The sequence below is a fragment of the Ipomoea nil genome, unplaced genomic scaffold (assembly GCF_001879475.1).
Source record: "Ipomoea nil cultivar Tokyo-kokei standard unplaced genomic scaffold, Asagao_1.1 scaffold3084, whole genome shotgun sequence".
In the NCBI taxonomy this organism is placed as follows: domain Eukaryota; kingdom Viridiplantae; phylum Streptophyta; class Magnoliopsida; order Solanales; family Convolvulaceae; genus Ipomoea; species Ipomoea nil.
The window spans coordinates 660542-684621 of NW_017619512.1; the positions used below are offsets into that span (position 1 = coordinate 660542).

A 24080-nucleotide genomic window follows, 5' to 3' on the forward strand; every position below is an offset into this window, starting at 1 on the left:
TAGTAGTCAGTTCCGGTGTTCCGCACTTCCGTCTTCCGCTTTGCGCCTTCGCCTTCGCATAGTTGGCAGAGAGCAGAGAGTGAGAGACAGAGAGAAGGCGCCTTCTTTCCCTTCGGGTTTCCGGCGTAGGTGAGCAGTAAGACGGTGGTGGTGTCTTTGTTCTCCGGTAGCAGCAGCATAGGTGAAGCTTGGCAGTGGGATTCGGCGGACGGCGACAGAAAGCTAAGCATGCAGCTTCTCCCTTCCGTGGCAGCGGCTGACCCTTCAATCTTTTATCAACGGCGAGCGGGCAGAGCATCGAACAGAGCAACCGTCGACGGTAGCTGGGCAGAGCTGCGTCGGAGGATGGCGATGGTCCTACCTCGTCGACGGCAGCAGCGGAGCTTGAAGCAGGCGGACTTGGATCTCCCTCTCCGACGAGGGCCTTCACCGTTCCCTCTGTTTCCCGGCAGTGAGAAGATGTTTTTTTTTTTTTTTTTTTTTTTTCTAAAATTTATTTTAGTTTATTTTAATTAATTATTTTTAAAAAATATTTTAAATTTGGTGACTTGTTATAAAGGTAGAAAACCTGCAAATTAGAGAAATTGTTTGAAATATGTTAGTTTAGGGACTCAATTGTAGCTTTTTTGAGTTCAATGGCCTAATTGCATTATTGTGTATGGTTTGATGGCCTATTTGACCTTTATTTCATTTTAAATTTAGTCTGAAACTATCTTTTTGCTATTTAATATTCTAGACTATTATTTTTTTGGATACTTTTAGTCCTTCTCATGACTTTCCTTATTTTTAGTAAGGGTATTTTTGTCTTTTTATATTTTTCTTCTGTTATTTCTCCGGTTTCAACCAGTTTAATTGGTTTAGAACTTTAGGTAACCTTTGATTTTTAATAACCATATTTTTCAACCGGTTTTTAGTAAAGTCCTAAGCCAATTAAACTTGTTGAAATTAAAAAAATAACAAAGGAAAAATGTGAAGAGACAAAAATGTCCTTACTAAAAACAGGAAAAGTCATTAGTAGGACTAAAAATGTCAAAAAAAAATAATAATCTGAAATGTTAAACGACAAAAATAATAATCTGAAATTAAATTTGAAATTGACACCAAATACAAGGGACATCTGGTGAAATTAACTCTAAAATAAATCGATAAACATGACAATCATATAAAATTGACCCAATTGATATCTCTAGAGGTGATTTCTTAAATCCAAACCGCTACCACTAGTAAATATCACTCACAGACTCACAGTCCCAGACTCCCATCACGTTCCAAACAGTAACGGTCCTAAGATCAAACGGTGGTATATAATTGCTGTTTAACACATGATATCTACATTTCTAGAATGTGAGCCTAAATTTTATTTCAGTCTTATTTTATTGTTTTATTTTTAAAGTAAACAACCACTAAAAAAATTACTCATCCGCCAAATACCTCGTGCTCAGATGATATTTCTAAAAGTTTATTACAATGTAGCATTAGACGTGGTTTGAACTCACAACCTTCCAAATGGAAGTCCATCCCGGTACCATTAAACCACATAGTTCTAATTTTTATATTTAATAGTACTTTTAATATAGTTTCTAAATATATAAATTTTGTATATTAATATTAAATTTAATATTATTAAAAATTGAATTAAAAATAATTTTAATTAAATATTATTAATTGAATCAGATACATAAAGTGAGAGGGAGAGCCTATATTACTCTCTCAAAAATAAATACTCCTGGCCTGCGAGTCAATTATGCAGTATATTGATGCGTAATGGCACAAATTTAGCCGGTCTAACCGAACCGGTCAGAGGAGTCCGAAAGAGTCAAATAACTTTTCAATGGTTAGCCAATTGCATCTTGCCACGCGGCGCAAGCCTGTTGGCTCTCTCCCAAGTATCCAATGCCCAGCAAAAATGTCTTCCCTCTATAAAACGGCCGTTCCCTCATCTCTTTCTTGTAACCTCAGCAACCGAAAATGGCGCGAAAGCCCTGCAACTTTCCGGCTAGTTTCCGTCCATTTTCCGTCGCTACCTTCCTCGTGTTCATCCTCTCCCTCAATTCTTTCCCCCAGTTCTCCGCCGGAGGCCACAACTACCGCGACGCACTCCGCAAGAGCATCCTCTTCTTCGAAGGCCAACGCTCTGGAAGACTCCCACCGGATCAACGCCTCCGCTGGCGCAAAGACTCCGCAATGCACGACGGATCCTCCGCCGGAGTAAGTACTTAGTTTTTTACTCTTTTTTTTGGGGTCACCAGGGAAATCTGTAATCACTAATCGTGAGTGTGTGCTAGTAAACCCCGTATTGTGACTTTAGCCCACAAAAGATTTAAATTAGTCTAAATTGTCTATAATTGATCCGCTCAACAATATGACATACAGTTCTTAATGTAATTGTTGGGCGGAGGCCCGTGAATGGTCAAATCTATCAATCGGTGACCACCAGATTGTGTGGCCTAGTGATAATGGTATCAGAGTCCGGTCATGAATTTCAATCCTAGCAAGAACAAAAATTGTGCCATTAATACTTACAATGATTACATTAATTAGGTGGACTTGACGGGAGGGTACTATGATGCCGGAGACAACATAAAATTCGGGTTTCCAATGGCTTTCACCACCACATTGTTGTCGTGGAGCATTATAGACTTCGGGCGGAGCATGGGCGGCGAGCTGCCCAACGCGGTGGCGGCAGTGAGGTGGGCGACGGACTACCTGCTGAAGGCCACCGCTAGGGACGGCGTTATATATGTCCAAGTGGGTGACGCATTTTCCGACCACAAGTGCTGGGAGAGGCCAGAGGACATGGACACTCCGAGGACGGTGTACAAGGTTGACCGGTACAATCCGGGCTCCGACGTCGCCGGAGAGACGGCGGCTGCTCTGGCCGCCGCGTCAATCGTGTTCCGGTCACGTGACCCTGCTTACTCTAGGCTTCTACTGGACCGTGCCGTTAAAGTAAGTTTGTACTTATCTATCGCGCTGTTCATTAATCGCTGCGGTTTTTGTCATCGGAAAGAACCATCTTTTCTGGGGCCCATTTTATGGAAACTGGCTTTCACATTAAGTGCATGCTTATGTAACGAATTTCTTCACCGCTAATGAATTGAATGCCAACCACTTAATGAGGTGTTTGGCATGATTAAATTGTAATTTTATATCTATGAAAATTTTATTCTATTATATGAAATTCCAATTTTCTCTAATTATAAAATTGCAATTCTTTAAAGTCCCCTCAAGAATTGTAATTTTATATTATGCAAAATTAGAATTTCACAGTAAAATATATTATTTTACCTTTATTATTATTATTATTATTATTATTATTTATTCTTTTCAATAAATTACTACGTTATTCTTTTTTCATGAAATTACAATTTTTATTTCCTTAATTTTCTTCTTTCAACTAAACGCCTGGTAAATGAGTCCTGGCATGCATTTGTAGCTTTAAAATAAAAAATGTTACCTCAAAAACAAACAAAAGAAATATTTTTTGTCCCCAATTAGTTGCAATTACTTATTTTGATTTTTCACTATTCAAAGTTATTCTTTAACTTTATAAAATTGTGACGTTTTTTGTCAAAAGCGAATGACTTTATTTGCTGGCTAAGTAGAATATGCCATTAACAGGAGCAATAGTATTTTAATCACATTGTTTGTAGATTAAGACAATTGATAATTGCTCATTTAATGGTGTCATCTCGACCCTATTAGTTGTCTATTACTTTATTAGCTTTACCCTTATTTGAATTATTACTATATATGATGGGGAGTATTAAATGTTTTGAAAAATTTTTACGCTTTTTAATTTTGTATCTACACAAAAATAATAATAATAATAATAATAATAATAATAATAATAATAAATAAAATGAAGGAGAAGAAATTTGCATAATATCAATTCCTTTTTTTAGTTGGAAAAAAATCACATAACAAAATAGATATTTAACCATTGAGCGAAAATGATATATGCTTTGTTTGTAGGTTTTTGCGTTTGCTGACAAGTATCGTGGTGCATACAGTAATGGTGACTTATCTAGTGCAGTTTGTCCTTTCTACTGTGATGTCAATGGGTATTAGGTAAAATCACAAAATCATCTGATAATATGTTGAATTGCTAGTTACATCTTTTTAATAATACAATCTCTTTTTCTTTTAAGCCTACTTATAGTAATATATCTTCAATTACACTATTATGTACTCCGTAATATTTATTATGATTTCTTTTAAATTTTTAAAATGCGTATCCTCTTAAAAGTATTAATTGGGCTAGAATATAATATTTGATTTATTTTTTAATTAAAAATCGTATCAAATACAAGTACTTCTCAATGGAATATTAGAATGTGATTTTTGCAATTGTTATATTATGGATCAGGGTCCACTTTGCAAGGTGAATCTAAATTTAAAATACACAATTTATATACTAAATGTTCACAATTTACCTTTTTTAACAAAATTGTGAAGATTCAGTATGTAAATTGTATAATTTGGATTCGGATTCACCTTGCACAAAATAATTTGCCAGATTTTTGTTATATATTAGCTTACAACATCATCCACATTAATATGGGAAAATACAAAATGTACTCCCAAGTGCGTGTATGTGTGTACGTGTTTAGTTTTGAGCTGTGAAGTTTAAAAAAAAAAAAAATGAAAATTAGGACGAATTGCTGTGGGGGGCTGCATGGCTACACAAGGCGTCAAGAAGGCGGGAATACAGGGAATACATAGTGATGAATGAGGTGATCTTGAGAGCCGCAGAAACCGTCAATGAATTTGGATGGGATAATAAACACGCCGGAATTAATATTCTCTTATCCAAGGTTAGTCTCATTCCTAAATTTTATATATATCTATATTTACTACCCATAATCTGAAAAGTTTTAATCTTCTTGAGTTGATTAATGTAAGAATACTACAAGGAGTTTATAAGAATTGAACATGATGTTGTAATAATTAAACAATACTCCGTATCAATTTATATAAGGAGATTCCAACTAACTTACCTAATTCCATGGCAATCATTATTGCATGGACCATTGTGTGGACCATAAATAAAAAATACATTTTAAATATACTAAAGGTACATTATTTGTATATTAAAAGTACATTATTTGAGGGTACATTATTTTAGTACTAAAAGTACATTATTTTATATATACTATCAAATAATGTACCTTCAGTACACAAATAATGTACCTCTAGTATATTAAAAATGTACCCTATATTCATGGTCCACACAATATGGTCAATACAATAATTTGTCATTTCATGGTGAGTCAAAAGACCGCACGGTGGGCCGTAGGGTTGGGCAAAATCCGGCCGCTATAACCCCAGAGATAGGTTGTTGGGCTCTGAAGAATAACGATCACTTGGGGTTGGTCGCAGAGGCCGGGTCCCAACGAGGGACTCGGGCCTTTGGTCCCTGCTTCTGGTCCAGCTACTCGGCTCAGTAGTCTCATCCGGATGATCTTGAGCTGCCAGGCCTTCTTCTTGGGCCACGAGCTCTGGGCTCCAGGACCCGGTAAATTATTGTGTTGACCACGATCCAAAACAACGTAGTTGAATTTTATGAGTTAGAATAATGTAGTTTATGTGTTAGAATAATGTACATTATGTGTTAGAATAATAAAACTTCTGGGATAAGATAATGTACTTAATGAGTTAAAATACACATTAGAATACTGTACATTATGAGTTATAAAAATATATATTTCAGTGGGTTAGTTGCATGATTTTTTTTTTATTTTATTTTATGCGAAACGACATTGTTTTTAGACCGTTGTCCACAGTCCATGCAATAACTATTGTCCGGACACCGGATCTCTATTCATGGATTGCTTCCAATATCTCCATCACGCGTACATTTATATTTGTTTGAAAGTCAATTCGATTATTTGCGTGTGACAATGGAATAAATATAGATTGTATTAATATATATGGGTTGAAAGTGTAAAAAAAAAAAATAGTTATTTAAATTTTACAATATAATATAATTTATGTTAATGGAGGTGAGGTATAATAAGGTGAATAGGTGATATTGCGGCATATAAGTTACATTACAACCTTTTTAATTCTGTCATTCTTTTTTAAAATGGTTTTGTATGAGACAGGAAGTGGTGATGGGGAAAGCAAATGATCTGAAATCCTTTAATATCATGGCTGACGACTTCATCTGTTCTATCTTGCCCGGAATCTCTAATCCTCAAGTTCAGTACTCTCCAGGTAATTAATTTTTAAACTTGACTTTCTGTGATATGAGTAATATTTTTTAGTAAAAATATAATATGATCGATTCTATTTTGACTTAAATGTATTAATTTTTTTTTTAAGTAAAAATATAATACTTATTAACTCGTAAAAATGTATTTCATTTTTTAAATTAATCTCATACTTTTAGATTTATAGGTAACAATTTACTTTTAGTCTTTTTTTATTAGAATATCTTCATTTGGTCCTAATATTGTAATTTTAATCATCCATCAACAAAATCGTTGAAATGTCGTTAAATACAAAGACATTTCAATCTTTTTTATACAAAATAGGTTGAACTGTTATATTTTTTATGTTTATTATTTTTTTTTAAAAAAAATGTATAATTCGAATATTTTGATAAAAATTAAAAACAAAAAAAAAAAAAAAAACTTAAAATGACTGTGACTTATAAATCTAGAAACAAGAATGAAATTAACTCATTTTGTTGTTGAGAAAAGGTGGATTGATCTTCAAGCCAGGAAGCTGTAACATGCAACATGTAACATCCTTATCTTTCTTGCTACTGACATACTCCAATTATCTAAGCCACGCCAATCGTGCCGTGCGATGTGGCGCCACATCGGTTAGCCTGGCCAAACATCAGGTAACACTTATATCAAATTATAGTTAGAGCAACTCCAATGCATAGTTTTTTTTTTTTTTTTTTTTTCCAAATTTTCTGATGTCATGTAGGAAAGATGCAGGGTCAAAAAAGATAATTAAAAAAAAAAAAACTAATTTTCTACACACTAGTTTCATTATAGCAACACTAAAATATCATTTTAGTTATACTATGACTTTAGTTGACAATATATATTATTTAATGAACTCTATTTTTCTAGTTCAATTTCTACACACTAATTTCATTATAGCACATTAAAGTATCATTTTAATTCAAATCGTTATACCCTGCACCACGGCGCACATAGCACTGTGCGCTCCGCACCTCCCAAAACGACGTCATTTTGATAAGTTATGTAGGGAGTTGACATAAGTATGTGTTTATTTGTTTATACAATTATGTGTATTTGTTTATACAATTATGTACATTTATATATACAATTATGTGTATTCTAGTATAAAATTATGTACATTTTTGAACATGAGATTTTTCTTTAAAGAAAATTAACTGTCAACACAGGGTAGCAAAATTTCAACAAAAAAAAAAATCTGAAACGACGTCGTTTTGCATTAGGGCGCACAATGCAATGCGCGCCCTTTTGCATGATATAAATTACTTTTTAATTATATTACAGTTTCATTTGACAACTATAACCTACAACTCCACATAGCGCTGTGTGGATCATGTTCACTGTATAACAACTGTAATCTTATATTGTTGTTTATTTATAGGTGGACTACATTCTCGGAGACAATCCACTTGACATGTCATACATGGTAGGATACGGTGAACGTTACCCACAAAGGATTCATCACCGGGCTAGCTCATTACCATCCGTGGATGCCCACCCGGCCCGAATTGGGTGCAAAGCGGGGTCTCGTTATTACTTAAGTCCAAACCCAAATCCCAATCTTCTTATAGGAGCAGTGGTCGGTGGGCCCAATATGACTGACCATTTCCCAGACTCAAGAACTTTCTATGACGAGTCGGAGCCCACTACATACACAAATGCACCATTGGTGGGCCTACTAGCTTACTTTTCGTCTCACCCTTGATTTCTTTCACTTGTGGAGTGCAAAGACCCAATGTAGCGGTGTGCAAAGGCCACCCTCTCTCTATAAGAAAATTTTACTGTGGATCATGGTTTATGTTAGCGTGGACCATGAAATTTGTATTATTTTAATTATATTTCAGTTTTATTTGATAATATTTTTATGTTATTTACTTTTATTTTTCTCTACATTAGTTTCATTATTGCAATACTAAAGTATAATTTTATTTGATGAAATACATTATTGCTTGAACTCTATTTTTTTGCTTCATTTTCCACACATACTAGTTTAATTATAATAATATTTCACGCACACTAGTTTCATTATAATAATACTAAAATAGTATTTTAATTATATTACAGTTTCATTTGACAATAATGTGCTTTGTTTTTTAGTTTTATTTTCCACACACACTAGTTTAATTATAGTAACACTAAATTATCATTTTAATTCTACTATAGTCTGATTTAACGATCATGATCCACAGTCTAAGCATTATGTTGTGCAATCATGTGCACCATGCATGGTGCACACGTTTGCAAAAACGACGTCGTTTTAACGTCCGACTTAAAAAAAAAAAAATTCAGAATTACATAACTACACATCTATAACTTCATAACTATACATCCAGAATTGCATAACTACACATCCATAATTTCATACCTATAAATCCAGAATTGCATAACTACATATCTATAACTTCATAACTATACATCCAGAATTGTATAACTACACATCCATAACTTCATAATTATAAATCCAGAATTACACATCCATAACTTCATAACTATACATTCAGAATTGCATAACTACACATCCATAACTTCATAACTATAAATCCAGAATTGCATAACTACACATCCATAACTTCATAACTACTACTACACATCCATAGCTTCATAATAGAGAAATAAGGGAGGAAAGGAAGAATCTCTTATTCATTCATCTATCTTTACATATTACAACAATATATATATATATATATATATATATATATATATATATATATATATATATATATATATATATATATATATATATATATATATATATATATAATATACATTTGTATCGGAAGGTAATAATGGTTTAAGGCGACCGTTACATCAGTTACATAATCAACTCATAATGTCCACACTTTACTATATTTATAACACTCTCCAATATAACACCACGATCATGCCTCATTAAAAAAGTGCCATTAAAACGAAAATTTACAGATTATATATGAATTATAATTTGCTTAGCTTAGATCTTCAACATGAACAGCCGGTAAAACGAAAATTTACAGATTAGATATATGCATAAATATGAACTACTACACAAACTATTAGTCCAAGAAATAACTTAGCTAAGATCTTCAACATGAACAACCGGTAAAACGAAAATTTACAGATTAGATATATGCATAAATATGAACTACTACACAAACTATTAGTCCTAGAAATAACTTAGCTTAGATCTTCAACATGAACAGTCGGTAAAACGAGTCTACAACTTTGAATCTGACGGTAGATTATGATTTCCGGTGTGAATCGCCTTAAAATTATATATCGACGAACATGCACCTGAAATACAACAACAAATTAGAACATATTAGATATATTAATATGGATGAACTAATCAACAAAATTTTAACTTACCTTAAAAAAAACATGAATAATCGGTAAAAAAACATGAATCGCCGGTCAAAATTCGATAGTACCAAGCCGGAAACGATTTCCGACTATAACTTGGACAGAACCTGCATTTATTTTGTTTTATATATTTATAAATAAATATTAATAAATGTTAAGATATATAAATTTATACGGCTGCTAGACTGGAGCACTCTTATTATTGGGATGAGGAGTGCTTTATCTATCTACAATAAAAGATGAACTTCAAATTCTTCAATTAACGATGTTATCAGAAAGAAGCCAATTCTTAGTAGATATATGCTATCAGCAAACCAATCATCTCAAGTCAGCATTTGAGCTAGCAGTTGTTCATAGCAGTTAGCAGTAGAGTTAGTTAGATATCTGTTATAGATGTTAGTTACTTCCCATCATCATTGTATATAAACCTATCTAGCTCTCTCTTTCAATGAATAACAGAAACACAATTCTCCTTTCTCTCTTTCTTTTCACATGTATTCATCTGGCAGTTTCTTTCAACTGCACGACATGGTATCAGATCCTTGAGAAGAAGAAAACCGAAGCATATTTTCAAGGATGGCAACTGCATGGCCCTCGATCGGAGCAAGAACAACTCCGGTGGATAATGCGACAGGGGTTCCGGTGACTGGAAGTTCATCTCAGGTGCCTCCTACTCCAACAACTCCAATTATTGAACCTGGATTAGCCGCAGAGGTAACGTTCGATCCCCAATCTCAGTCGAACCCTTATTTTTTGCATCCAAATGAGAATCCAGCTCTGGTGCTGGTTTCTACGCCCTTAGATAGTCCTAATTACCACCCCTGGGCACGAGCCATGACGATGGCATTATCTTGTAAAAACAAACTGAAGTTTGTTGATGGTTCCATCACCAAACCGCCAAGAGATGATCGAAAATTCAATGTATGGGAGCGTTGCAATGACATGGTAGTCTCCTGGATCGTTCGATCTCTTTCTCCAACAATCGGACGTAGCGTTCTTTGGATCGATACTGCGTATGGAATATGGAGAGACCTAAAACGCAGGTTCAGCTAACAAGACCTATTCCGTATTGCGGAAATCAAGTGCGAGATCTACCAAGCAAAGCAGGGGGACAGTTCTCTCAATGAATACTTCACTCAACAGAAGCTACTATGGGATGAACTTCAAATCCTCAGACCTTCTGTGAGTTGTGAATGCACCATGAAGTGTGCGTGTGACAAAAAGATCGATGAATTGAATGAGCAAACTGAAAAGGACAAGCTGTCCATATTTCTTATTGGTTTGCATGACAGGTTCACAGGGGCAAGGAATCAAATCATGCTTATGCGCCCTTTGCCAGATGTATGTGATGCATACTCTATGATTGCTCAGCAAGAAAGGCAATTCCATATTGGAGCAAATGGAATTGCAAATCAGTTATATCAGGAAGGAGAGATGGGCACTGCTAGCAACATTCCAATGTCCAGAGCAGGCAATAACCAACAGCAAAACTTCAAGAAGTTTACAGGAGGTAATAAGAAACCTGTATGCACTTTTTGTGGCTTCACAGGACACACAGAGGACAAGTGCTATAAGAAACATGGGTATCCACCCGGTTGGAAACCAAAATCAAGAAATCAAGGCTCTATCAATCATACTCAAGGACCCCTGGGAGTTCAGCAATCAGACTCTGATGAAGGAATGTCTTTCACTCAAAGAGACTTCAAGAAATTTCTGGAGTTCATTCATGCACAAAAATCACATGATAAGGGATCCTTGAACACACCTCTTGACCATTCTACTCATGAAGTACATGCCAACATTATTTCTGCCAACCTCTTGCCAAGGGCACAGACTGAAGGTACAGATTCCTCACCCAGTTTAACAAATTTCAGGAAAAATGAGTGGATATTAGATAGTGGAGCTACTCACCATGTGGTGTGTAGTCTAGACCTGTTGACAAAGCAAAGAAAGGTCCAGAACATTTATGTTAGTTTACCTAATGGACAACAAGTAGGAATCACCTACATTGGATCAGTGTATCTGTCTGATGAACTCATCCTGCTTAATGCTCTTTATGTCCCTGGATTTCAATACAATCTTATATCTGTGGGAGCCCTTATTAAAGACTCCAACTGTATCATGAATCTGCACACTAATCAGTGTATAATACAGGGTGTTATCCATGGCAAGATGATTGGAATGACTGAGATCAAGAATGGACTATATCATCTGATTTCTCCAGTTAGTTCCAAAACTGTAAATAGTGTTGTTTCAAAGTTGAATAAGTGTAGTTTGTGGCATGCTAGATTAGGGCATGCCTCATATTCTAAGATTCAAATGTTGCATGAGTTGAACTCAGAAATTCAGATGAATAAGAACTTGATTTGTGATTGTTGTCATCTTTCAAAGCAAAAAAGACTTCCATTTCATTCTAGTAACTCTATCTCAGATGCTTGCTTTGACTTATTACATATGGATATTTGGGGACCCTATAGAACTGCTACCATCTATGGCCATCACTATTTTCTCACCATAGTTGATGACCACAGTAGAGCAGTTTGGATACATCTAATGAAGAAGAAGTCTGAAGTTAGAAGCCTGATTGTGAGTTTCTGTAAAATGATTGAAGTCCAGTTTGGAACTAATGTTAAGAGCATAAGGACAGATAATGGCCTTGAATTTGATATGTCTGAATTTTTTAGCCAAAATGGGATATTACACCAAACATCCTGCACTCATACTCCCCAACAGAACAACAGAGTTGAAAGAAAGCATATACATCTTCTATCCATTGCTAGAGCTCTAAGATTCCAAGCAAACCTACCAGAAGTTTTTTGGGGTGAGTGTGTTCTTCATGCAGCCTATATTATAAATAGACTACCATCTGCTGCTATTGACAATAAGATACCTTATTAGATTCTACTTAATAAGGTCCCACAATATCAACATTTGAAAGTGTTTGGTTGCCTGGCTTATGCTACTACAGTAGGTTCAAAATCAAAGTTTGATGCTAGGGCCAAGAAATATATATTCTTGGGTTATGCTAATGGTACAAAGGGCTACAAGCTATATGACCTACAAACTAAGATGTTATTTCTGTCCAGATATGTAGTGTTCTATGAGGACTCATTCCCTTTTCAGCATAGTATTAATCCAGAAAAGGAGCTCTCTCAGGTCATCCTCCCAAGTGATGCCTCAGCAGGAATCTATGATGATACTCAACATCATCCTCACACTGTCAATCATCATGAACCAACACACAACCCTTTCAATAATGAAGTAGTTGAACAATCACAAGAAGAACCTGTCCAATCAGCCATTCCTTCACCTGAACACTCCCTACAACCAGCTGTTAGAAGATCTACCAGACAAAGGCATGTTCCAACTTACTTAGAAGATTATGTGTGCCGCAGTTCCATTCTCAGGTCTTCTCCTCATGACATCTCTAAGGTGGTAAACTACACCAAACTCTCACCATCTTTTCATTCCTTTATTATGAATGTTGACTGTCACACTGAGCCAAAGAGCTATAAGGAAGCTGTGAAGTATGAATGTTGGAGGAAGGCAATGGAAAATGAGATTGCTGCCCTAAAAAGTAACAACACCTGGGAGATAGTAGACCTACCACCATCCAAAAAGCCTATTGGATGCAGGTGGGTATTCAAGATCAAACATAAAGCAGATGGTACTGTTGAAAGATACAAAGCAAGGTTTGTGGCAAAGGGTTACACTCAAGTACTTGGTATTGATTACTTGGACACTTTCAGTCCAATGGCAAAGATGACTACCATTAGGACCCTGTTGGCAATTGCAGCAGCAAAGGAATGGCATCTTCACCAAATGGATGTGAATAATGCTTTTCTCCATGGAGATCTAGAGGAAGATGTTTACATGGAAATTCCTCCTGGATATGAAAAAGGGAAGGATGGTCAGGTTTGCAAATTAATCAAGTCCTTGTATGAGTTGAAACAAGCTAGTAGACAGTGGAATATCAAGCTATGTCATGCCTTGTTACTGATGGGTTTTAAACAGTCTACTCCTGATAATTCATTGTTTACCAGAGGAGAAGGATCATCCTTTGTGGCACTATTAGTTTATGTTGATGATATAGTAGTGGCCAGCCCTGATATGGACTCAATTGCTCAGATCAAAACACATCTCAACAGTCAGTTTCAAATAAAGGATTTGGGGCCTCTAAAGTATTTCCTTGGTCTTGAAATTGCTAGGCAAAGGAAGGGTATTGCAGTGTCTCAAAGGAAATATACATTGGAGTTATTAGATGAAGCTGGTTTCATAGAATCAAAACCTGTGCATAGCCCTACAGTTCCCTCTAACAAATTAAGCAGAAATGAAGGTGATGCTCTGGATGATAATACTCAATATAGAAGACTTGTTGGGAAACTATTGTATCTAAACATTACAAGGCCTGACATAAGTTTTCCCACACAACAACTATCTCAGTTCCTTGATAAACCTGCACATCTTCATCTACAAGCAGCTCATAGGGTGCTGAGATATCTCAAAAATGCTCCAGGACAAGGCTTATTCTTTCCAGCCTCATCTGATCTTCAACTGAAGGCATTCTCTGATTCTGATTGGGGTGCCTGTGTAGATTCAAGGAAATCAGTCACTGGCTTTTGTGTATTTCTTGGTGAAGCCTTAGTATCTTGGAAATCCAAGAAGCAGCCTACCATATCCAGATCTTCTTCAGAAGCAGAATATAGAGCCTTGGCTGGAACCACCTGTGAAGTTCAATGGATGATATACTTGCTTGGTGAGTTTGGTATACATCCTGATATTCAAGCTTCTATCTACTGTGACAGCAAGTCTGCTATAGCCATTGCTGAAAATCCTGTCTATCATGAGAGAACAAAGCACATAGAAATCGATTGTCATCTTGTTAGAGAAAAATTACACAAAGGAACTATCAAACTCTTTCATGTTGCTTCAGACAATCAATTGGCAGATGTCCTGGCTAAAGCTCACTGTCCAAGTTCCTTCTTCAAGTATGTTTCCAAGCTGGGATTGTACAACCTATACAATTCAGCTTGAGGGGGGCTCTTAGTAGATATATGCTATCAGCAAACCAATCATCTCAAGTCAGCATTTGAGCTAGCAGTTGTTCATAGCAGTTAGCAGTAGAGTTAGTTAGATATCTGTTATAGATGTTAGTTACTTCCCATCATCATTGTATATAAACCTATCTAGCTCTCTCTTTCAATGAATAACAGAAACACAATTCTCTTTTCTCTCTTTCTTTTCACCTGTATTCATCTGGCAGTTTCTTTCAAATGCACGACACCAATAAAACAAGTGTGAGATGTGCATGAATTTTTGTAATTTGTTACACTAATCATCCAAGTGTTTCCTTGAGGCAAATGTACTCTACTGAGCTTACGAGGTAGCGTTGTTGCTGGTTTTGCGACGAGAAGGTTCACGCAGCCAATAAGCTCGCTTCTAAGCACCAGCGAGTTCCGCTCTCTGACTCGTCTTCGCCGATGCACAAGTGCAACATCTGCGAGATGGCAAGAATGGGTCTAATACTTCCAGCTAAGTATCATAATGCTTTATTTACATTAATGTATGTGGTTATTCCTTTAATGAGTATAAGCAGTGCACCCATGCACGCATCTACTAAATTTCATCTTCTATTTGTGCACATTCACATACATAATTAATTAAGAATGTATTTCTTTGGCTTAGAACTTTAAAATTCATATATGGTGTTCTTTACAATTAATTTGAGATTAAAAAGTGTATATATGTGCATGTATATATTGCATGGGTAGATTACATTGGAGCTCCCCTAATGACTAGTTCTCTTGGTTTTAGCAAAAATTAGAGTTTGGGTCTCTCGATCTATTGTTAAAATTCAGTTTCATTATTTTGTTGAAAATCCAAGAAATTGTGGTTGAAAATTGTCTATGTGATAGATATATAATTGAGGAACACAAATTTATCATACACATGATTAATTTATTAGTGGGTGCATTTTGTTCCTTAAAAAATTGAATATGATATATGCATATAATTTGTAGTCACATGATTTTAAATATTTGAGTCATGTGTTGAATTATTAGTATATATAAAGATAATAAGAATATATCAAAGGCTTTAAATGCAATTTGTTGGTAGCATAGAAGAGTCATCATTATTCTTGAATACTCTAGCTAAGAAGATAGTTTTAAGTAAACTTCGGTTTCACTATTTGCCTGAGAGTTTTTAAGAAGTAGGGTGTTGATCATACAGGCTAGTTGGAGTGCCACTTGATCCTCACCTGAAATGAGGTTGACTTTCATATGTTATTAAACGATCAAGGCCTTACAATAGATATTGCTTAGGTACTGCAATAATAGTGTTGAATTAAATTACCATTTAATGGGGACTATGTATTATTTTGAGAATAAATTTGAAAGTTGTATTGATTTGCATTATACCAATGCTTTACATGAGTTTTGAATTTCTTCCAGTGAAGGAAAAATTGTGAAGATGGAATAACTTTGAAGGTTAATTAAAGTTATATATGTTGGTTCACCTTATTGCAATTTATTATTCTCTGATAAATTGAGTTTGAATAAATAAATATGTTATTTAAAATCTTGGTTAAGCCATGCTGGAAGACCTATTATTCTTGTTTAAAAAGGTAATTATGGTGGTTTAAAGTAACCAAGTCTGTTCAAATATATTCAAATATTGAGTATGTATTAATTAATTAAGTGCACATCTACTATAAAGTTTCACAAAGGAAATTTACAAAACTCAGTCTACAAAGGATCCGATGTTGGGCACCAAAGACTAATTCGCGAAGAGATCAAGTACTTTTGTAAGTGGTGCATTGTGGGATTAATTAGATCCTTATACCTCTTCCAAATCCTCGAATTAACATAGTGATTGATTATCTAATCTCATGTCACAACTGAAAGCGACAATGATGAATCTTCAAAAGAAAATCAAAGTCAAATCAAAGTCAATGGATCCATTAAAAGTTTCAAGGTTAGACTACTTGTAGGTAATGGCTACACTTAGAGATTTGGTGAAGACTATCTTTATACATATCCACTTGTATCAAAAATTGCAACCGTCTGTGTTTTGTTTGCTTTAACTTCTTTACACAGGTTGATAGTCCACCAAATAGATGTGAAAATAACATCCCTCAACCGTGATTTGGAAGAAGAAATCCACAGAGAACAACCTCCTAGATGTGTTGATCTTGACCAAGAAGAAAAGGTATGTAGACTCAAAAAGTCTTTGTATGACTTGAAGCAAGCTCCTAAGTCCTAACCAATGGTATGAAAAGTTTCATAATACTTTGTTAGACCTAGGTTACACTACTAACCGGTCAGAGGCTTGCTTATATTCGAAAGAAATTGAGTCTACAATTGTGATTATTTGCCTCTATGTAGATGATATGTTGATATTTAATTAGTTCAAACATTGACACAATCAATGAAACCAAAAGGACTTTATGTACCAAGTTTGATATGAGGGATTTGGGAGAAGCCGGCGTGATTCTTGGGGTAAAAGTTACAAAAATATCAAGGGTTATTATCTGGCTCAAAGCTATTATATATAAAAACTATTAAAGAAGTTCAATAGTTTTGATGTGACCCCTAATTAAAACTCCTTATGATCCAAGTATCAAACTATTTAAGAACATGGAGGTAGGTATATCTCAAGGAGATATGCCTAAATAATTAGTCGTTTAATGTTCTTAATGAATTATACTAGAGGCATGATATTGCTTTTGCAGTGAATAGAGTCAGTCGCTATTCTCACAACCTAGGTAGTGAGCATTGGAATGCACTGAACCGAGTACTTCGGTATCTTAGAGGCACTTTGGACTGGGGCATTGACTATGTACGATTCCCGACGGTGATGGAAGGGTTCTGTGATGCGAACTGGGTCAACGAGGGTGATGATGCTAGCTCCACTAGTGGATACGTGTTCACTATGTGCAGAGCAGTAGTCTCATGGAAATCGACTAAATAGTCGTGTATAGCTAGATCAATTATGGAAGCAGAATTCATAGCTCTTGATCAAGCAAGCAAAGAAGCAGAGTGGCTGAGAAACTTATTGGCAGATATACCATTGTGGGGGTGTCCAACACCTTTTGTGCCGTTGCATTGTGATTCACAAATGGTTATTTGTGTTGCGGAGAATAGTGCTAGAAAATGAAAGCACATAAGAGTCAGACATGAGTCTGTACGATAATTGATTACGACCGGAGTAATCACGATGGAATATGTGAAATCTGAGAGGAATATTGCAGATCCTCTTACAAAAGGGCTAAACCGGAAGGCCATCCTTGAGACGTCAAGGGAGATGGGCTTGAAATCAGTGAGGTGAGGAATTCATGACGAGTACCAATTCTTTGGTCAATTGAGGTCATGGAAAGACTCACATAAGTAATGTGACATTAAATTAGCTCTAAAAGGGCGGTCTATGTTGAGGTAGACTTGACAGAGTGAGATTCAAAGGTCAAAGATTTGACCTATGTGTATGACAGGAAAAGTTTGTGTGTGCATCTGAGTTCAAAATTTATCCAACTGACGAGTTCAAGACTTGTTTTACTCTCGGGAGGAAAATTACTCAATGTCACTATGTGTCAGTTCAAGATTTTAAATCACTAACATTAAGATCAACTTTGTGTGTTGCTCAGACGTTGTCCGTTTCATGTTTCTTTTCCTTTAAATGAGTGGGGGATTGTTGGGAAAATAAATCATTAAAAGGAAAAGGATATGTGTTTCTCACCAAGTTCACAAACTTAATTCATTTAAAGTTGTTATACTTTCCCCTAATCTCACGGATCATTACTGCACCTTGTCCGCATGCCCACCGCCTAAACTTGTTCAGAATGTGATCCACGTTTCTCTCCTCTTACCTAGTTTTGTGGATAGCAGTATATTTGTGGACAACATTGCTAAGGTTGTTGGGCTTCTAATAGTATAAATAACCCATGCAATACAAGCTGTAAACATATAGATTACAGATGCCAAACACATTGCATTCCTAAACCTTCAACGTTTGTTGTCTGAGCATATATATATTTACTGTGTTACCGGTCGGAAGCTACCGGAGAGTCGCCGGAAATAGCTTTTAAGGGAGTGTTCTGGAGAACACGACGCAGTGCTGCTTCCTATTCGCACACCTCAAGTTTCTTCGTTCCTTTCCTGCTTCTGGCGACATTGTCTACCCTCAAAGCACAACATATATGTATATATGTATATATTTAAAAATATATAAATATTATGATCTTATATAATTTCGTGTGATATAAATTTAGACAAGCAATTATACATAAATTTATATGTTAATTATACAATTTCATGTAATGTGTAATTTTTGATACTAATGTCAAATTTTTATATTTTTAATATTATTGGTATTTGTAGAGAATGAATGTTTAGACACACACAATGGGTCTTTGCAATGGTACTAGGTTGGTTGTGAGCAGGTTAGCTGAGCATGTGGTTAAAGCAAAGATTATGACATGTACTCATGTAGGTAAAATGGTGTTGATAGCTAGAATGTCAATGACGTCTTCAGACTTGAGAATGTCGTTCAAATTTCAGCGCAAACAATTCCCAGTTATGCTGTCATACGCAATGACAATCAACAAAAGTTTGACCCATATAGGCCTGTTGTTGAAGAAGCCGGTATTTGTGCATTGTCAATTGTATGATGCGACATCCAGAGTAACAAATCCAAATGGCTTGGAGATTGTAATTTGTGATTAAAATGGCCAGGATAGTAATTCCAAAAATAATGTTGTTTGCAAATGAATGTTACAATATACATAATATACTTTCATAATGTTACCAATAATTATAACAATAACTATTATGAATGTTTAGTCCGTGCATCGCACGGGGCGCGTGGCCGTGACGTCAAGCAATTCTAAGGCATATAATTCCCCTAAATATTCGGTATGCTGTGATATGGAAATATTAAATTAAAAAGTCATTATTTCACACAAATTATAATAACAAACATAAATTAAATACTTTACAATTTATTTACCGTGCAGTGCACGGGTAAGTAATCACTGTAACACCCCGTGTTACGGATCCTAAAACCAACTGATTAATTAATTAATTAATTAATAACCCAGGAGGAGGAATAAATTATAATGGTTAATTAGGGAAAAAGGCCACCATAGCCCATGGGCCCCAATTATATAAACCCAACCCCTAAACCCAATAGGAATAAACTCTAAATAAACCCTTGGATCTATAAATAGGGAACTTAGGGAGCACCTAGAACCCCCTCCCACACGCCTAGACGCCCCATCACCCCAGGAGAGCTCCAAGAATTCCCGTAGAAGAAATCAAGAAAGCAAGAAAGCTTAAAGAAAGATCCTTCATAGGCAAGGAATTAATTAAGGCTAAGAGGTAACCCATGTCTCAACAAAACCTATTTTCATAGCTATGATTTCCCCTTAGGGTTTCCCCCATATTGTTGTAAATGGCGATTGATGATGATTATTATTGATGTCGATATAATGGTTCCATGAGGAATCTTGATAATCTTGATATTGGGAGTTTCTTGATAATTATGATGTTCTTGATGATTAATTGGGATTTTGATGATTATGTGTTGTTCGTGACGATTATGATGTTCTTGATGATTAATTGGTATCCTTGATGATTATGTGTTGTTCCTACCGAATCTTGCAATTAGAAGACGAATTGTATTCTTGTTGATATAAAAGTGATTAGAACCCTAGGTTGTATCGTGTGATATTATTTTTGGATTATTGGGTGGGGAAATCGCATGTTTGGGTGTTGATTATGTTTAGAAAAGCATGATAGGTTAAGTGCCGTTCGTTTCCCGTATTTGATCCGTTAATTGTCTACGTGTTGTCGTTAATTGCGTTGTAAAGTGTCCAAGCATGGTTTCGGGTTCCACAACGGTTCCCGGGGCGAAAAGTGATGAAAAGAGTCAGTGGGGGGTAGGTGGGGGTAGGGGACCCGCCACCTACCCGTGGCAATTCCGGGCAGTTCCGGCAGCGGGCAGCCGGCGGGCGGGCAGCTGCCCGCCGGGCACCCACTGCCCGGAACAGTGTTGGCCGGCGGGCTGCCGGCGGGTGGACCCCCACCCACCGGCTACCCGCTGGAATATCCCCCCATCGGGACCCCGTCTTCCCCGTTTGATGTTTCCCCGATCCCTGTGGTGTCCCAACGGACCCCGTTTGTCGTGCCTATGTCTAGTTTGATATTTCGGGTACCGTTCGTAGGTTTATGAGTCTATTATATTGCATGCTAGTTGAATTGGTATCCCGTGGACCTAGGTGGAAGAAGTATGAACCCCTTAGGACTATTCTTAGTACGTGATGAATCACGCATAAGGTTGTTATACGCTCTATCCCCCTTCCCAATGTGTAATGTGGGTTGCATGTGCTTGCTATGTGTTATGTGTGCGTGTTGCCCCAATTCGGTTGCGATCGGATTGGTTATCCTGAGCTGCGGTTCAGAAGCCGGCTACAGTCAGATGGGAATTCCTGGCTGCAGTCGGATGACGGTATCCTGGGCTGCGGTCCAGAAGCTGGTTGTAGTCAGATGAGAATTCCTGGCTGCAATCAGATGACATTTTCCTGAGCTGCGGTTCAGAGGCTGGCTGTAGTCAGATGGGAATTCCTGGCTACAGTCAGATGACACACTCTCTTGGGCTGCGGTCCACTGTTTGGTTGCGATCAAACATTATGATGAGCTGCGGTTCATCGGTCGGTTGCGATCGACCTCCCCGTGTTGCGATACGGGGCATGGTGCTGTGGGGCCGTGTCAGAGCTATATGCGCTGACCCGCATGTATGGGCGTGCGAGTGGTCCTGTGGCGCCAACAATGTGTGTTATGTGTGGTGATATGGACGAATTGTGACTATGAGTGCTTTGAGATGCGACTATGGGTTTCATATTGGGGATTGTTATGATGGGTTGTGATTGTTGTTTATGCTTTGCCCTATCTGCCTTATCTATTGTGAACTGCATATGCTCGTTATAATTATTGCTTGTGTCTGACCTTATCTGTCGAGTCATTCCCGGTTTTAAAAGCTAGAGTTCGTAGAATATATCTTCATGCTCAAAATGGTTTTTGTATATCTATATATATATTGCTATATGTATTGTATTTCAACGCGTTGGAGTGGGTTACCAGCATCCCTCGCTGAACAGATATATTTGGCTTTCAGGCACAGAGGATTAGAGCACTGGAGCGCGCTAGAACTGGAGCGTAGAAGTAGTATAGTTTCCCTTTCGGCCTGCGTGCCATGTTATGCATTTATATTTCAGAGGATAGTAGTTAGACAGCCTGTGCACCTGGGTTCTCTAGCCCAGGTGTGGCATAGCACCCCGTACACTTATGTTACGCTTTGGGATTTAATGAGATGTTACCTTTATTATTAAGTTTTAAATGTCTTGAAAATCAGGGGTGTTACAATCACCAAGTTAGCAGACCGCGTAATTGAAGCTGAATTAATGGATGGTGCTAACAAAGGAACAAAAGTCTTGATACCCAGAATGTCAATATCACCGTCTGATACCAGGTTGTCATTCAAGTTTCAACGAAGACAATTCCCGTTGATGTTATCATATGCAATGACTATTAACAAAAGTCAAGGTCAAACATTGTCACATGTAGGATTGTTACTTAAAAAACCAGTTTTTGTGCATGGTCAACTCTATGTGGCAGCATCTCGAGTTAACAACCCAAGTGGTCTTAAAATATTGATTGCCAACGACTCAAGAACAAATGCTACATCAACAACCAACGTGGTATACCACGAAATCTTCAATAATTTGTAATTGTGTGACACTTATGTTTTTTTATATATTGTATGTTAACGTATTTTCATTATTGTTTCTATTTTGTAATTTCAACATTTTAATTTAATAATGTATTCAATTATTCTCACAATTAGACAATATGTTGAACAATATCCATCCCGTGCATCGCACGGGGACTATACTAGTATATAATATATATTTGTATTGGAAGGTAATAATGGTTTATATAAAGGCGACCGTTACATCAGTTACATAATCAACTCATAATGTCCACACTTAACTATATTTATAACACTCTCCATTATAACACTATGATCACGCCTCATTAAAAAAGTGCAAGTTCATAACAAAGTGCACCTTTCATGATTATCATTGACACAACTCAAAGTGGAGGCAAGTTCATAACAAAGTGTCATGATTATCATTGACACTCGAGGCAAGTTCAAAGAATGCATAGCTCAAGCAGAATAAAGCGTTAACTTTGACTAATTTGCAATCAAAGTGGCAAATAGCAAGTTCAGAACAAAGTGCACCTTTCATGATCATCATTGATGAATTGACGAAACTCATATATATTGATAGGTGATGGTTTTATTGGGACCGGGTATAGAAATACATAACAGGGGTAGGAAAGAGTAACATCATTACCTGGGGCGCTACGCCCAAAATAATTGGTACAAAGCCCGAGGTATAGGCCTAGAATGACGGCCCAAATACAAAGAATAAGGCCCACGGGGTGGGCTATGGCTAACTATGTTACTAATAGGAATCTAACCAAGTGGCTAGGTTGAGAGTATAGACCAGAGACCACTAGACCAGGGTGTCTGTCATGTCTGAGTTGCCCTTAGCCAAAGATCCAGGGCCCCTATTTATAGCAAGCCTCCTCCCCCTTTGGCGTTCGCGTGTCCCACGTTGTTACTCCCTCACTCCGCCTATTTGTAGCCATGCACGTCACGTCACTGCTATCCCCACGACTCCCGTGCACCGGGCGCGCTAGGTGTGCTATCACCGGCCGGGGCCAGCGACCCCGTCCGCGGCCTCTCCGGCCATGGGCGCTGGCCGGCCACCGCCCTCGTGGCATCGCACGGGGGCGCTACGCCCGCGCCCAGCCGCGAATGGTGCGCTAGTCGCGGCACCGGGCGCGCTAGCCGCGCCGGGCAAGGGCGCACCGCCCGAGCCGATTTCGTCCGTCACCGGCGAGAGCGCCGCCGGCGACGCTTCCCCAACGACACACCAAACCACCTCCCGTTCACCAGCCCCCCCTTCCGGTCCATGCTCTTCACCCCGGCCCACCAAGCATGCTTATCCTCCCAGCCCAACAAGACTTGGGCCAACCTCCTTCTTTCACCACCCCCACTTGGCCCAATACTTTTCCAATAAAATGGACCCCCGAAGGTCCCATATCCCCATCACAAGTCCCCCACTTTCTTTAGGCATCTGGATGCCTGAAGGAAGTATAATTCAACAACACATCATCCTCCTATTTCCAAAATCAAATCCTAGTTCCCACACTTTCCAAATATCCTCATCATAAGTCCCCCCCCCCCCCCCCCCCCCCCCGTACGCTGCCGCTACCTTCCATCATCAACACTGTCATGCGTCACGCCGTTACTCCGTACCTCTACCACACACTACACGTCGCCATGGCCTTCGCTTCATCATCTAGTGTCGAGAAGTCAAGATGACTCCTCTATTGTCGCTTCTTGGATGCTTCGTGTACTGAACATATCCTTTGTTGCATTTAGTATGCGCTTGTG

General features: G+C 37.4%; 1 protein-coding gene across 1 annotated transcript; it reads left to right on the forward strand.

Annotated features, from left to right (window-relative positions):
* The first annotated feature begins 1962 nt into the window (after positions 1 to 1962).
* On the forward strand, positions 1963 to 8019 carry LOC109166002 (endoglucanase 8-like). Its single transcript, XM_019314887.1, has 7 exons — positions 1963 to 2208; positions 2542 to 2949; positions 3976 to 4071; positions 4656 to 4817; positions 6108 to 6219; positions 6708 to 6853; positions 7603 to 8019. The coding sequence occupies exons 1-3, from the start codon at positions 1969 to 1971 to the stop codon at positions 4069 to 4071; spliced, it is 744 nt and encodes a 247-aa protein (XP_019170432.1). The 5' UTR covers positions 1963 to 1968; the 3' UTR covers positions 4656 to 4817; positions 6108 to 6219; positions 6708 to 6853; positions 7603 to 8019.
* Positions 8020 to 24080: the final 16061 nt, after the last annotated feature.

Excerpts from the sequence above, each read along its gene's own strand:
- LOC109166002 (XM_019314887.1), top strand. The coding sequence starts at position 1,969 with ATGGCGCGAAAGCCCTGCAACTTTCCGGCTAGTTTCCGTCCATTTTCC. Across the intron at positions 2,209-2,541 it reads ACGACGGATCCTCCGCCGGA|GTGGACTTGACGGGAGGGTA; the intron begins GTAAGTACTTAG and ends TACATTAATTAG. Across the intron at positions 2,950-3,975 it reads TACTGGACCGTGCCGTTAAA|GTTTTTGCGTTTGCTGACAA; the intron begins GTAAGTTTGTAC and ends CTTTGTTTGTAG.